The 16,818-nt window shown below is 45.1% G+C and overlaps 1 protein-coding gene across 3 annotated transcripts in view; it reads left to right on the forward strand.

Moving 5' to 3' along the window:
* CHIC2 (cysteine rich hydrophobic domain 2) overlaps window positions 1-16,818 on the forward strand; it is a 51,007-nt gene that overhangs the window by 31,266 nt on the left and 2,923 nt on the right. For 2 of the 3 annotated variants that reach the window (XM_051835055.3, XM_051835054.3), the window contains exons 4-5: window positions 15,261-15,317; window positions 15,477-15,536. The exons of the other annotated variant lie outside the window; for it this stretch is intronic. In XM_051835055.3, the coding sequence (XP_051691015.1) occupies window positions 15,261-15,317; window positions 15,477-15,536 (117 nt within the window). The remainder of the gene's footprint in view (window positions 1-15,260; window positions 15,318-15,476; window positions 15,537-16,818) is intronic. 3 annotated transcript variants of the gene reach the window in all.

A 16,818-nucleotide genomic window follows, 5' to 3' on the forward strand; every position in this document is an offset into this window, starting at 1 on the left:
ATTGACGCCTAAGTTTAAGTCTTTCATTTTGGAATTTGTCTCCCCCCATCAGTTTTTTGTTTCCATTTTTTTCTTATTTTCTTCCTTCTTAATTTTTAAAAAAGATTTATTTACTTATTTGAAAGGCAGATTTACAGAGAGGCAGAGGCAGAGAGAGTTTTCCTTCCTCTGGTTTACTCCCTAAATGACCAAAACAACTGGAGCTGGGCCATTCTGAAGCCAGGAGCCAGGAGCTTCTTCTGGGTCTCCCAGGTGGGTGCAGGGCCCCAAGGACTTGGGCCATCTTCTACTGCTTTCCCAGGCCATAGCAGAGAGCTAGATCAGTAGTGGAGCAGCCGGGTCTCAAACCAGCACCCATATGGGATGCTGGCGCTTCAGGCCAGGGCGTTAACCCACTGCGCCACAGTGCCAGCCCCCTCTAACCTGGTTCTAAAACATTTCTGTTACTGCAAAGTAAAACTTCCCAATAATCCGTGTCTGCCCCTTGCCTTCTCCCCGCAGCCCTTGGCCATCCCAGTCTGTGTTTTGTCTCTATGGCTTTGCCCATTCTGAATAGTTTATACAAATGTTACAGAGTATGACTTTTTGTGTCTTACTTCTCTGCCTTAGCAGTTCTTTTAGGAGAATTGGCTAGGAGAGTGCAGAGCTAGTATAAGTTTGTAAGTACTTTTCCTGTTTCTCATGAAGTAGTTGTAAGAACAAAAGACAAATATGTGTTCTTAAAAATAGGAAGTAGCCACTTGTAGTCGCAAAAATATTTGAAGGCTTGTGTTGTGCTTCAGATCCTTGAATTTTATATTCTGTTTATATAATTTATATTTATTTTAATAGAAAATACTTCAAATGACTTATTAAGTTGACAAACTAGGAAGATAAAGCATATTTAAGAAATTTGTGGGTCTGGGGCCGGTGCCATGGCTCACTTGGTTAATCCTGCCTGCGGCGCCAGCATCCCATGTGGGCGCTGGGTTCTAGTCCGGTTGCTCCTCTTCCAGTCCAGCTCTCTGCTGTGGGCTGGAAAAGCAGTGGAGGATGGCCCAAGAGCTTGGGCCCTGCACCTGCATGGGAGCCAGGAGGAAGCACCTGGCTCCTGGTTTCGGATTGGTGCAGCTCCAGCCGTGGTGGCCATTTTGGGGGTGAACCAACGGAAGGAAGACCTTTCTGTCTCTCTGACTGTGTAACTCTATTAAAAAAAAAAAATTTCTGGGTTTGGTAACCATTTCTTTATACTGCCATGTGCTATCCTTGGACTTATAGCTGTTTTTATTCTTTAATTTACTGAGTATTCCTGAAGCAACACTGTAGGCTTGGTACTGGTTTAGATTCTGAGGTTAAGTGGTTCCTTTTGTGGACTTAAAAGATAGATAAAAGCAAGAAAATAAACACAAAATAATTTCAAACAGTTATCAGTGCTTAGAAGGCAATAAAATAGGCAACTTTAGCCTTTTAATGGGGTCTTTTTTAAAAAAAAAAAGATTTATTTATTTATTTGAAAGTGAGAGCTACACAGAGAGAGAAAGAGAGAGAGAGAGAGGTCCTCCGTTCGCTGGTTCGTTCTCCAGTTGGCCACAATGGAGCTGCGCCAATTTGAAGCCAGGAGCCAGGAGCTTCCTCTGGGTCTCCCACATGGGCACAGGGGCTCAAGGACCCAGGCCATCCTCCACGGCTTTCCCAGGCCACAGCAGAGAGCCAGATCAGCAGTGGAGCAACTGGGACTCAAACCAGTGCCCACATGGGATACCGACACTGCAGGCTGCAGTTCTACCCGGTACACTACAGCGCTGGCCCCTTAATGGGGTTTTTATAAGAGCCCAAGGAACTTGCCAATGAATGAAATACTTTAGCTTTATTAAATAGATTTTATGACATTTACTTGGCAAAAATTTATTTTTGTTCACACTTTGCTTCTCGACTGTGCCTGCACTGTAGTTTTGTCACTTAGGAAGCCTATGTCCAGCCAAGTGAGCATCACTTTCCTGTGCTTCCCGCCTGGCTCACTGTTTGAAAAGTGTGTTGTAGTGTTTCTTAGTTTATGTTTGTTTTTTTTCCCAGGAAACTTGTATCATCCTTCTTTTGCACAAACGAATGTCAGATCCCAATGTTAGTGATTTTGTAGACTTTGTTTTTATGTGCTGGAAGTCTTTGCCCTTTCTGAATGAACAGCCCTGGATATTAACTGTTTCCATACCAGCTTCTTTCATGGATGTATTCATTTATTTGAGAGGAGGAGACAGAGACAGAGAGAGAGGGTGAGAGAGAAAGAGCTTCCATCTGCTGGTTCACTCCCCAGATGGCTGCAACAGGCAGGGTGGGGCCAGGCCAGCGCCGGGAGCCGGGAGCCGGGAGCCGGGAGCCGTCCTGGTCCTTCCAGGTGGGCGGCAGTGCTTCGCCCACTGCCTCCTGGGAATGTAGTGGGACGCTGGACTGAGGCAGAACTGGCACCTGACCGCGGAACGCCAGTGTTGCGAGTGAACACGCTAGCCGCTCTGCCAGCGCCGTCACCTGGCAGTTGTCTTACTTCCTTTCTATTTTTTCTTGACAGGCAGAGTTAGACAGAGAGAGAGAGAGAGAGAGAAAGGTCTTCCTTCCGTTGGTTCACCCCCCAAATGGCTGCTATGGCCGGCGCGTAGCAGAGAGCAGCTGTGTGTCACATTGCAGACCAGGAGGGTCTAGCACCAAAGAGGAGTCCCAGCCACCACGCACTGCCAGCTACTTCCCTGTTCCCAAGTGAGTGACTCCCTGACACGGAACTGAACACAAATAAGAACACAGGTGGAATGCAGGTAAACAATACTTACAGCAAATCCATACAGAGGGCACTTTGAGGAAGCCACACAGGGGCTGGCACTATGGCCTAGCCAGGTGCCTCCTCCCGGTCTCCATGCGTGTGCAGGGCCCAAGCACCTGGGCCATCCTCCACTGCACTCCCTGGCCACAGCAGAGAGCTGGCCTGGAAGAGGGGCAACCGGGACAGAATCCAGTGCCCCAACCGGGACTAGAACCCGGGGTGCCGGCGCCGCAGGCGGAGGATTAGCCTCAGCTGCGGCGCCTGCTGGCTTACTTCCTTTCTTGAGATGCTTCATTTGCTGGTATATGATGACCAGAATTGTGTGGCTTTCCTTTTTTTTTTTTTTTTCCTAAAAAGATTTATTTATTTGAAAGGTAGAGTTACAGAGAGGCAGAGGCAGAGAGAGATCTTCCATCCGCTGCTTCACTCCCCAAATGGCCGCAGTGGCTGAGCTGGGCCAATTCGAAGCCAGGAGCCAGGAGCGTCTTAAGATCTCCCACGCAGGTGCAGTGGCCCAAGGAATTGGGCCATCTGCTGCTTTCCCAGGCCACAGCAGATAGCTGGATCGGAAGTGGAGCAGCCGGGATTCGAACCGGCACCCACATGGGATGCTGGCACTATAGGCGGCAGCTTTACCAGCAAGGCCATAGTGCCAGCCCCTGTGTGGCTTCCTCAAAGTGCCCTCTGTATGGATTTGCTGTAAGTATTGTTTACCTGCATTCCACCTGTGTTCTTATTTGTGTTCAGTTCCGTGTCAGGGAGTCACTCACTTGGGAACAGGGAAGTAGCTGGCAGTGCGTGGTGGCTGGGACTCCTCTTTGGTGCTAGACCTTCCTGGTCTGCAATGTGACACACAGCTAGCTGTTCTCTCAACCTCCGTTCCTACTTCTCTGAAATGAGGGGATCCCTTCCTTCAGCGTTGTTTGGAGAACTAGAGTGAGTGCGTGTGTAGTGTTTGAGAGCGTCTCCTCGTGGCGGCCTTCAGTTCACAGCAGTGCTGTCGTCGTTACTGTGGAGGGGTCGGTCTTGTTCCGCCAGTGTCGTGGTTACTGCCGGGTCGGTCTCGTCCCGCCACACTCCTGGAGCCTCGCACTGCCTGGCCTCTGCCTGGGGTGGGTGAGTGTGTTTGTCTAGCCGCTAACATCCTTGGCTTGGTGAGATGATGGCGTTTCAGAAGATGTGGGCTTCACGGGTCCCAACGAGACTCCTGGGCGGAGGGAAGCGCCTTGCCCATGGGTGGAACCCGCAGAGCTCTGTAGGAACAGTGCGATCAGGTGTAGGGCGGAGCAGACCACTGCTGGGAGCTGGCCACGCCTCTGAGCTGTTACCTCACAGGTATTTTCTAGCTCTCAGAATCTTTGAGAAGTAAATGTTGTCGGTAAATATTTTCAGACAAATTTCTTAAAATTTCTTCTTCTGTGAGTTTTTGTAGACATTGCTACTTAGTTTTTGAAATGTTTTATTTTCTCTTTAAAAAATAAAATTTCTTTTATTTAAAGTTCTGGTTATACCTGGGTTTACTCCTGAATATAATTTCTTTCACCTTGAAGTTTGAATATCCAGTCATGTGAGTTCCTCTGGTCAGAGTGTAGTAGGAGTTGAGAATCTACATGGCAGAAGTGCGGAATAGAGGGCTTTTTAAGCTGGATACAGCCTTAAAGACTTAAAGAAACTCAAGGGGAAGTGAACCCGGGGGGAATCGTGTGAAAGCTGGGTGTATCTGAGTCTGGGGGAATCTAAGTCCACTCACCTAGTGGACGGACGGTGGTCCAGTAGCCCTGCACTGGAGTGTGCTCCAGACTTTGCATCCTAGTACAAGAAAGGTTGTGAGCGTGTAAAGAAAGAAAGAGCTAGGTAGAGAAATCTCCGCATGTCGCAGGTAATGAAGCCCAGCCCAGCCCAGCCTGCGGAAAGCGTTCTGTTGCAGTCTTCGTGAAGGGGATCCTGACGAGCTTTAGTGAACAGGGGATGACGGATGAGCGTGCTCCTGTCTGCTGTTGCTGGTCGGGTCTCTCGGCGCCAGTGCCAGCTCTCGGGACTGCGTGGCCTGCACCTGTAGCGGCTTTCACCGGCTGCGGTGACCTCGCTCCCCGCTGCCCCCTGTGCGCCTCTGTGCTGCTCCTGCAGAAGTCCCTCGGGAGCCTGGTCTCGTGGGGCAGGGCTCACTTCCCGATCTTACTCTGCCTGTCTCAGAGTGTGGTTGTAGACCTGGCAGCATAAGCTGTGTTTACAAAGAGAAACGTGATTTACAGAAATCTGTCAGGCAAACCTAGAGAAATAAACTCGGATTATAGGTTTATATATTTGAATTAGGAACACCTCTGTTTTATATTTAAGAAAACCTTTCACATCATATTAGATATCTGACCTTTATAAGCTACTTTAATTAAAATATAATACTTAGTTTGTAATAGCAGTCACTCCAAATTTTTCTTTTTTTTTTTTTTTGACAGGCAGAGTTAGAGAGACAAAGAGAAGGTCTTCCTTCCATTGGTTCACCCCCCAAATGGCCACCATGGCCAGAGCTGTGCCGATCGGAAGCCAGGAGCCAGGTGCTTCCTCCTGGTCTCCCATGGGGTGCAGGGCCCAAACACTTGGGCCATCCTCCACTGCACTCCCAGGCCACAGCAGAGAGCTGGACTGGAAGAGGGGCAACCGGGACAGAATCCGGTGCCCCGACCGGGACTAGAACCTGGGGTACCAGTGCCGCAGGTGGAGGATTAGCCTAGTGAGCCGCAGTGCCAGCTACTCCGAATTTCTAAGTTCCCAATATTTGAATAACTTAAAATTTTTGGTCTGAAATACAGCATCTGTGTTGATATACGGTGGAATAATAGACTCCAAGGAACAAGTAAAAGAAGGATAATTAGTATATATCTGCTATTAACAAGGCACGTAATATACCTAATTTTTTAAATTTAATCTTCACAATAGTTCTTTTTGTAAAATATCATGGTAACATCTAATAATTATGGAGTCTTTACTGTATACTAGGGATTGGGTTCATCAGTTTATTTGTACTGAGTACTTCCCAGAATTCCAAGAGTAGACAGCCATATCTTCCTGTCTGAAGGATGAGAAAATTGAAGTGTAGAGGCCAAGAAACCTGTTGGAGGTCTCCTAGTTTGCGAAGCTAAATCTCAGTCAGAATCCCGGCTGCGGGTTCCGGACACCCTGCCTTTTCACTCGTGTAGAAAGAACATCTGGCATTTTGCGTCTGCAAATCTGACTCTCCATCTTGAAGAGGGTGTGTTGGAAGGAACTTCACAGACTACAAGTGGGGCCCTCTGGCTCTCAAGTAGGCTGTGGCTTACTTAAGCGCATCCAGGAACCGATGAACCGAACAGTGTCTCGGCATTGTTACAGCAATTTCTGCTGTGCCCTGCCCCCTTTAGTTTTTTGAAAGATTTATCTTTGTAATTTTTTTCTGTCTAATATTTAAATATTCTCATATATCTTGACTGAGGCAGTTGAGTTGGATACAAGAGAAAGTACATTTTTTCAGACCTTAGACACAGTTACAGTTGGACAACTAAGAATTGATGTATTATTGCTCTCGCTTTGTTTTTTGTAAAAACAAATGCAAACGAACATGCTTTGCCTTCCAAAGATCATCTGCTGAGTTCCCACTCCCTGGCCAATCAGAGTGCATGGTTTCTGTGGACACTCCCTTTCCTCGATTCACGGGCTTCCTTGACGCTTGGGGAGGCGCTGTCCTGCCGTCACCACACCTCCACGCTGGCCCTGATGCGGGCTGGGCGGGCTGTCAGGAGTGCAGGAGCTCACTGCACGGAGACTGTCAGCACAGGGGCTCTGTGCAGTACGGAAACCCAGGAGAAACTGCCGTGTGCCCTGTGAGTCCTCTGCCTCCCGAGGCAGTGCGCGCCCAAGAGGGAGACTCCGTCGAGTTCCTGGACAAATGGGGTTAAGTTTACTTTGGTGCAGGGAGCTGTTACGCTCCACACACAGGGTTTTTTCTTCATAATAGACGTTTTCCATGAGTGTTCTGAGGATCATTCCTGTTCACTCTTGGAGAGGTGGAGAACATCTTGTAGTGTAAGCTGGACAGGAACCGAGTGACACAGGAGCTGGGTGTGCCGCACCCAACCCTAAGGGGTTTTTCTTGCCTCCTCTGTTATAACACACAGGGTCGAGTAGTAGGTGTAGCCCTTAGGGAGCCTTATTCCAGTCACCCTGCAAAAGTGACCTCACAGGAAAGATTCCTCCTAACTAGAGGAATGCTTTGGCATTGAAACTAAGAAAGCGGATTCTTATATAAATTAAGGCAATTATTGTAAACAGCACTGACATTCAAAAAATTTGAGGGAGGGAGAGAGAAGGAGGGAGGGAGAGAGAAAGAGAGGGAGGGAGAGAGAAAGAGAGGGAGGGAGGGAGAGGGAGGGAGGGAGCGAGAGAGAGAGGGAGGGAGAGAGTGCGCTCCCTTCTGCTGGCTTACTTCCCGAATGCCTGCAGCAGCTGGGGCTGGGTCAGGGCTGAAGCTGGTTCCCTTCGTGCAATCCAGGCTTCCTGTGCGGGGGCAGGGACCCTCTGCCACACAGGAATTGAACCCGGGGACTCCACTGTGGGACGCAGGCATCCTAACTGCTAGGTAAACGCCCACTCTGACAGTTTGCTGTTAACCAGAGTAGAGGAGGGCGCCCAGAAAGCTGTGCACTTCGAGCCTTGCATGTGCAGAGGGGCACTGTATTAGAGCTGGAGGAAATGTGTTTGCCAAGAGCTGACTGACATCAGTTCTCTGCGCGTGCTTAGACCTCATGTTGATGTGTGGTGTGCAGGATTTGTCCATCTGCTTCTGTGACGCTCTGCTTGGACCCACCCAGTGAGTTTCTAATACAGCTCATGTGTTTCAGTCCTCAGATGGCCATTTGATGTTTCTGTAGGTTCCAGTTTTCATCTACCTCTTCCCATCTATTTTCTTGATTATATTAATCAAGTTTCAGAGTAAGTTGGCTATTCCAGACTAACAACCTGATTAGTGGTTTAGATAACTTGTAAGTCATAGATACTTACTTGTCTCAGCATAATATCTTTTGTTTATTTGTTTGAAAGAATTGCAGAGAGAGAGAGACAGATAGACAGATCTTCCATCTGCTGGTTCACCCCCCAAGGTGGCTGCAACAGCCAGAACTCGATCAGCCCGAGGCCTGGGTCTCCCACATATGTGGCAGGGGCCCAAACACTAGTGCCATCTTCCACTGTTTTTCTCAGGCTGTTAGCAGGGAGCTGGATCTGAAGTGGAGCCAGCTGGGACATGAACCGGCACCCATATGGGATGCTGGCACTACACCCCAGCGCTGGCCCCAGCTTAGCACCTTTTAAAAAGTAACGCGTTCTTTACGGAGTCACGGCTCTGTAGTGTGTGGAGAGTGGGGCTGAAGGCCGTCTAATCTTGACTTCACACCCTCGTCTTACTTTGTGCTCTTCACGTGTGAAGTGGGAGCAATACAGCTCCTTAGAGACGCGCTGTGCAGAGTGAGTACTGCAGCCACAGGAAGGCGTCTGAGGGGTCAGACCCTGGCTGGGACCGCCGGGTCCCCTGCTCTTGTTCCGTGTCACCTGTGACCATCAGCAGCTCTGCTGTTTCTACCTGAGTTCTATCTGCTGGTCCCTTTTGTACTTACATGGTTTTGAAATAAATCTCTGATAGTAGTACTTTTTATTTTAGTGAAATTCATCTTAGCAATTTTTCTGCTATTAATTGAAATTCAGTTTTAGTTTTGTGAAATCTTAGTATTTTCTGAAATGTTTTCAGATAACTCCCTTAAAATTATGTGCAACATTTTATGTTGGTACTTATATGTGTTTTTCTGGAGAGAAGCAGTAACTGTATCACTCGCAAAGTAGGCAGTGTTACCTTAAAAAGTTGACGACAGGGGCAGGCACTGTGGCACAGAGGGTTAAGCCACCGTCTGCAGTACCAGCATCCCGTATTGGCGCCTGTTTGAGTCCTAGTTGCTCTGCTTCCAGTACAGCTCCCTGCTAGTGCGTCTGGGAAAGCAGCGGAGAATGGCCCAAATGCTTGGGGCCTGCACCTGCAAGGGAGACCCAGATGAAGCTCCTGGCTTCGACCTGGTGGAATGATGGTTGTTGCGGCCATCTAGGGAGTAAACCAGCGGATGGCAGATATCTATCTCTCCCTCTCTTCTCTCTCTCTCCCTCCCCCTCCCTCCCTCCCTCCCCCCCCCCCCCCCACGCACACACGCACGCACACTCCCTTTCTTTCTCTCTCTCAGGTTTTTCTTCTCTCTGGAACTCTACCTTTCAAATAAATAAACCTTAAAAAGAGTTAATGACAACCCAGTAGCCTAGATCATATACTTTTGATGATATTCTTATTAGTACCTATCAATCACGGCTCAGTGATATGTTAAGAGGGTTTTTTTTTTTTTAAAATTTGACAGGCAGAGTTAGACAGACAGACAGAGAGAAAGGTCTTCCTTCCATTGGTTCACCCCCCAAATGGCCACCATGGCCGAAGCTGCGCCGATCCGAAGCCAGGAGCCAGGTGCCTCTCCTGGTCTCCCATGCGGGTGCAGGGCCCAAGCACTTGGGCCATCCTCCACTGCCTTCCCGGGCCACAGCAGAGAGCTGGACTGGAAGAGGAGCAACCGGGACAGAATCCGATGCCCCGACCGGGACTAGAACCCGGGGTGCTGGCGCCACAGGCGGAGGATTAAGCCAAGTGAGCCACGGCGCCGGCCCCAAGAGGATTTTTTGAAAAGATTTTTATTTATTTGAGAGGTGGAGTTACAGAGTAGGGGAGACAGAGAGAGGTCTTCCATTGGCTGATTCACTCCTCAAATGGCCGCTTCTGCTGGAGCTGAGCCTGTCTGAAGCCAGGAGCTTCTTCCAGGTCTCCCATGTGGGTACAGGGGCCCCAGTTCAAGTTCTTGGGCAATCTTCTGCTTTCTCAGGCCTTAGTAGAGAGCTGGATCGGAAAAGGAAGAGCAGGGACTAGAACTGGTGCCTACAGGGGATGCCGGTGCCCTGGGCAGAGGATTAACCTGCACCACAGTGCCTGCCCCAAGAGGATATTTTTGATACACAGAATACTAGCAGTTGTTTTACTTATCTCTGCCTAACAGTATTACTATTAAACAGTACTGAAAGGGTTGTTCTAGCGATACTTTTTTGGATATTTAGTATATATAGATTATTTTAAAGTTAATATTGACTTAAAATTTTTAAAAGAGCTTTTACATACAGGAAGGGAATTTGTTTAAAAATGATTTTGAGGAATCTGTTCATATGCTAGTTTTCTTGTTGATGAATCTAGATTTTTCATGTATCATGATTTTTTGATACGCTGTTTAATTTTTTGCACATCTTTGGAATATAGGATTTAATATTCAACACAAACGAGAATCGGGTAAAGTTTCTCCTAAATTAAAGTAATTCTTTTAAAATTATTTATGGTTTCCTTCTAATAACTCACAACTGAAAACATTGTTTTCCTTATTTTAACAATTTGTTTACACAGATATCTAAAGATAAAAGTTAAAATAAAAATAAATATATTTAAAACTTTATTATAACTAAAGCAATCATCAATTTAGAAGCTTAAAATTTAAGAAATTGAACATTTGAAGTTTGGCTTTGACATTCTGTAATGTTATGATATATCTAATAGAAATTGTTTTGTTTTGTTTTTTTTTTTTGACAGACAGAGTGGACAGTGAGAGAGAGAGAGACAGAGAGAAAGGTCTTCCTTTGCCGTTGGTTTTAAAGATTTATTTATTTATTTATTTGAAAGGTAGAGGAGGTCTGCTGGTCCACTCCCTAAATGGCTGTAATGGCCATAGCTGGGGCCAATCCAAAGCCAGGAGCTTCTTCCAGGGCACACATGCAGGTGCAGGGACCCAAGGACTTGGGCCATCTTTTACTGCTTTCCCAGGCCACAGCAGAGAGCTGGAGAGCCACAGCATGGGCCCCTAATTGAAATAAATTTTAATTGTACGTTTAAATAGCTGAACTTTTATAAATCATTATTAGTGGGATATCCTGTTTAACATTTTGTTAGCATGCGTTAGCGTCTTTGTCTTGTAAGGACTGATGGTTCTATTTCTTTGGGGAAAATTCAGAGGAATTTTGTGATAGTTGGCATGTCTTGTGTTTTCTTTTTTGGCTGTGAGTACTCTGAACGTGCTGAGGTGTGGCCTTGTTAGTAAGATCTGGAAAGCCGCTTCTTTGAATAACTGCTTTTTCAAATGATTGTGAGTAAATGTTCATCTGTGATGAATGTTCTAGGTAAAGGTGGTAACAGTAGAAGCACAGTACAGGGAGATGGCCCAAGTGGTTCCTGCTGACCTGGGACACTTAGGTATGTGTGGTGGTTCATTGTTTATACTAGGGAATGAGAAGTTCATTCCTTAAAAGTTACAGTATCAAGGAGAAATTACAAAATTGCTTCATGGAAGTTACATTTGAATTTTCAGAGAATCTTAGTTTTTTTACTGTAGTAATTTAATGTTTCCATTTATTTAGTGTGTGTTTTACTGTTTTAAGCTTTCTTTGGTAGTTGTAGAGGTATATCACGTCTAATATTGCTGCCAGTCCTTAATTAATTGGCTATTTTGTTAATTATTCTGACCCTTTTACCTCTCTGGCGGTTTTCGTGTCTGGGCTGGTTTCCACAGTTCTACCAAAGCTTTCCAAGGGACTGAAGGAGTAGGAGTGGGAGTCAGAGTTGTGCACTCAGTTGCTACTACTACATCAGCTGCCGTCTTGTTTTTGAATCTCTGTCGTCATTTTCCACTTCAGTGTGGCTGAATGGCTGTGCTAGAGTTAGCTCACGTGAGAAGGCTCTGAGGAGCCAGGTGTTGGCGTGGAGGTCACGGCCATGAGTCCCGGGTATGCGTGGCGCTGGCCTCCCCGACCTGGGAGGTGACCGGACTTGCATGGTAGGAGTCTGTGCTGCTGGCCTCTGCCGGAATCCAGGATCATCTTCCCCAGGGGACGGGCATCCTCTGTGAGGACCACTAACCTGTCCTCTCCGCTCTGGGCGGGCCTGAGGGGGATTAAGACCCTCCGTGGGGAAGCCCGGCTGCCCTTCCCCTGTTCTTTCAGCTAAATAGGAGATTTTTGGTTCCCATGACTGTCAGCCCGGGGCTTTCACAAGCGCGAGGTTCTTTTAAGATGACTGATTTTTAGAAGCTGGCCTAGAATACTGAAAGGTGATGTTTTGTTGGTGTTTGATGTGGGCAGATCCTATATGTAATAATGTTTCACATGCATGTTAATTTTGCGTTTGAGAGTTTACATAAACTTTTAAAAACCAAGGGCAGGTTTTTATAAGACTAGGTTTGCGTGTCCAGTTAGTAACTATTAAGTGTGCCGGTGTAGGACCTTTAGGAACATACTTTCAAAAGTTCATGGAAAATGCATTTTGTGGAGAAAACTATGCGTAGACTTGAAAATTTGTTCATGCAAGCAAAAACTTGGGTCTTAATTCTGTTTTTCCATAAACGTTTGGCATAGTCCTTCATTTCGTTAGAAATAACTGTCAGCCCCGTGGACATCAGTTCTTAACTTCTATTTCTAGATGGCTGCAATCGTAATGTGCTTTCTTTTCTTGTTGGAAAGCTTTGAGATAGCTTTTATAAGCACTGCTGTGTGGTATTTTTGCAGTATCTGCCAGATTGGCATTGTATTCAATCTTGAGAATATATTTTGATTTTGCTAACTAAAAGTAATTGCAGAGTGTTAAACATTCTCAGTAGTTAAAGCTCCCCCCCCCCCCCCATTTAATCTGAGCTTTTGTTGCTACTAACAGAACGTGTTGTGGCACAGTTTCTCCCCCCACCCCCCACCCCCAACCCCCGTTTTAACTGACTGCTGGGATCTGTGTACTTGTCACCTTGGCCTGCTGGAAGCGGCTCCTTTCTGGTTCTGTGTGCTCTCACCTGCGCCTCACTGTAGATCATTGCCATGCAAGTGCAGTGACTGACTAAGCTGCACGTGCAAGTTCTTTTTTTTTTTTCACCTGTCAAGCAGGAAAAAAGTCTTTATAGCAAGATTAGATGGTGCTAACTCACAGCTTAAGTACTTAGACTGTCAAGTTTATAGAAATATTTTATTTTTAGGTACTTATTCAGAATATGGCGTGCCAGAGCTTGTTTGATTTCAAACACTTAAATATTGTAAGATACAATTATTATTATATGAAACCCTATCATTAACGTCCTAATTAGATGCAAAGAGTAAATTGAAATTTATTCAAAATAAATATTTTGAAATTTAAGGTTCATGCTTTGTAATTATCTTTTATTCAAATACTGGTAGTTGCTTGAAGTTATTTATAGTTAATACTTTTAAGTTGTGTGTATATGTGTGCTTGTGTGTGTACATGTATATGGCATGTATGAGACCTGCTCTTATTGTAATATAGCAAGGGCTTAAGTTTCTGATGAAATGGTGATGGTGCTAGCTACGTTTTTTTCTTCTTGAGTAATAAATATTGGCAGAATACAGTGGTAATCTTTTGGGAACTATTTTATATGTTAAAGTAAAATAAGGGACTCGGAAAACTTCTTCCCCCCACCCTGGTTCTTTCGTCACCACCAGCCCCCGCCCCCCCAAGCCATCAGTAAAAGTAAAACCTCAAATTGCATAGTAATCTTAATCTGTTATTAAAAGGCCCTGGAAAGGAAGATTACAAGGTGGACCGAGGCTTTGAATCGGTTTGCCCTGGTTCAGCAGCGGGTGGGCAGGCGGAGGCTGCTGGGGGACCTAGTGCCGTTCTTCACCATTGATAGAGTAGCCTTTCAGAGTCAATGAGCTCTGTCAGTGCGCGCCTGTCACGGCTACAGCTTCACAGACCTGAGAGGCGGTTGCGAGGTCAGCCCTTTTCAGGTTCGCTGTGATGCAAATGAGCTTTAATGCTTAAACAACTATTGGAATTTTTATGTCTGCTCCTTGTTCTTTTTTCTTCACAAAGTCATTGACGAGACATTCAGTGCTTTTTAAATTGGAAGTTGCATTGTGCTAAAGACCTAGTACAGATTTACGGAGGGCTGAAAGCAGTTAGATCATGTTCTTTTCATGGTGCGATTAGAATCAAATCGATTTCCCTCCAGCCTTCAGCATTCAGATGGCAATTTTAACAAAGCTTGGGGGCTAGACAAGGGACAAAACGACTGAACTGAATGCTAATTACACTCTGCAGCCTTATTTTCTTTTGATTTGGGGCTGACTGGCAACTAAATTAACAAAAAGTGTGACCATAACTGCTGCCCTATTTTCATTTAAAAGGAGAGCTGCCTCGAAAAGGCTATCTTTACAAAGAAACAAGTGAGGTCTGCTGATCATTGTTAACAAGGGCACTATTTTTTTTCTTGAAAATTCTTGCCAGAAAGACTGTTCTAAAAAGTAATGTAATAAATTAGCCATTGGCTGCTAGTGCCCAGAGAGGCGGTGGGGTTCTGATTTTTATGACATAAGCTTGGGAAGTGGAAGGCAGTCGTGGTGGTTTGTTGGTAATTATGGATCATGGTTGGCACCTAGGTGACCGTGGCGTGCCCAGGGTGTTCAGCTTGCTGCAAGGTAAAACGGCCACCAGATTACAGTGGGTGCTTAAAATAAGCAGGAACAGTTGATTATGTAGCATTACATTATTTAAGACCAGTTCAAGACTAGCATTTTTCACCTGACTTATTCCTGGGTGGTGTGCAGATCTTGAGAATGGATTGACAGTGCTTGTTTACAATACGTTGCACCACATTAATAACAGTCGATGCAAGCGTCCTGCAGCTGCACCACGGTGTGGGTGATCGGGTGGCAGCTCCGTCGGGGCTGCACCTGCAGCTGTGTCACAGTCGCATCCTAACACCTGGCACCATGAATTATCTCCTCCTCTATTCAGACTCCAGAGCAAGAAACATTCTGTCCTGCGTAGAATGTGTTGCAACAATCAAGTGAAGTAAATTTCTCAATTGATTCCTGAAACAGTACTATTGAATGAAGACTTTGATTTTGCTGCCAGATGACACTTTTATGTTAATTTACATAAAAACTTTGGCTGGAAAATCTGTGGAATAATCAGTAAACCGGCTTTTAAATGTGGATTATTACTTTTAAGTATGATAAGAAAATTAGTTTGATTTTTATAACTTTTTATTAATTAATTTTCAATTATTTTTTAATTTACCTGAAAGTCATTTGTGTTTTATTAACTAAAGCATTAAATTTTTTACTTTACTTTTTAAGCATTGCCAAAATATTTTGAAAGAAGTGTGTATTTAAATTTACACATTTTATAGAGCGTTTGAGATTTCACTAGCTTTCTGTTGGAGGCTGGTAAATTTAGAACAGCTTTCTGAAGACACCATTTAGTGCTGGACCACCCTGTGCTCTGCCAGTGTCTTCCTCTCCCCTTTTCACATAAAAAGCAGCTGCAAAACAAAGTTTTTCTAAAACCAGTTGAGGGTGAACTTTTTTCTCGTTTGTCTTTCAGACACGAAGATCGATTGAGAAGTTATTAGAATGGGAAAACAATAGGTTATACCACAAGGTGGGTGCCACGGGGAGCGGCTTCGGACTGCTGGGGTCTCAGTCGCGCAGTATGGAAACAGATGCTTTTGTTGAGCTGGAAATAGGAAAGGTGGACAACTGGGGCGGGCTGGTGCGCAGTGGAAGCAGCTCACGCCTCTCCTTCCCTCCCGCCGTCTAGCTGTGCTTGCACTGGAGACTGAGCAAAAGGAAATGTGAAACGAGCAACATGATGGAATATGTAAGTTCAAGGGCTGTTTTGTGAGTTTCTCTATTAAATGATCATTTATTTTGCTTCTGATCTTATTCTTTCCGTGATTATTAATCAGCAAAGGTGTCAGGAGCTGAATCTCCTGAGTGCAAGGATTTTCTACGGTTCACAGATGCATGGTTTGATGTGCAAAGACTGATTTATAAAGTTATGAATGACTTGAAAACAAGGCTTCACTGTGTTCTGAAAAATAATAAATTAATTGCCAAGATAAAATAGCCTGAACATGTGTTGATGGAGTGTGAAATTTTAGGTGCTCTATGAATAACCACGTCAGATATGGCTTTTCTATATCATGCTAATCAAGTGTCCAAGTATGGAGGAAAACCTTTCACCGATCCATGGGCGCTTAAGAGCCCTTTCGCCTGTGTAGCTCTGAGCTGCCCGTAGACCTCAGCGGCCGTCAGAGGAGCTTCCAGATAAATGTTGCTGTGTAAAATTATCGTACAAGTCAGCGCCGAGAGCCCGTGTCGCTCATCCTGTGACCTGGTTTCGCCCGTTTGTAGCGTGAATTCCGACCCCTTGATGCACTTGAACCGTTTTTCTCCTTTTGAAAAGTTTGCAGTACTGTAGGAAGCTGTGAATCTGTGTGATTCTCCCTTGAGCTGGGGTGTTTGATTGTAAATATGGAAAGGTTATTACATTAAAAGAAATAGACCTCAGGAAGAGGTAATTGTTGGAAATGCAAGCCAGAGCCTTTGCTAAGTGCTGGGTGTAACATACCTGATGAATTTTTGTCTCTCTGTGTGTGTATGTATATAAAAGATGGATTTAAAAAGTGTTTAAATAGTTGGGAATTATCATAAAATCATTTTTCTCTGTTAGCACTTTCCTGTTCTTTCATTGTCTTACAGCCAAGTCCCACTTCTAGCCTTGAGCATAAAAGGTATTTTTAAAGGTCTTTTTTCACAGACTAGCTCTATTCAGTTCACTGAATAATGTAGGTCTTGTCTTTATTACATTGAACATGTAAATTCATGATGTTGAGAAAGACACTTGGTACTTCTTTATAATCGCAAAAAAGCACCTTCAGGTAAGCTGTTGAAGTTGACCTATGGAGATGCTGGTTTTATGTTTTCGTCATAGATAGTAAAAGGGTTGGTGGATGCATTCGAGGGGAGGGATGGTTATTTAGGAGACGTAAAGATTTTGTGAAAACACATTTATTACATTTATAAACCCAGACAGCTTAAAACTGAAGCCTTATTTTGTATGCATCTGTGTGCATCTCTAAATTGACTTTGGAGAAGAC

This window comes from Oryctolagus cuniculus, chromosome 8 (assembly GCF_051225735.1).
Source record: "Oryctolagus cuniculus isolate XC-2025 breed Fujian yellow rabbit chromosome 8, ASM5122573v1, whole genome shotgun sequence".
Taxonomy (NCBI): Eukaryota; Metazoa; Chordata; class Mammalia; order Lagomorpha; family Leporidae; genus Oryctolagus; species Oryctolagus cuniculus.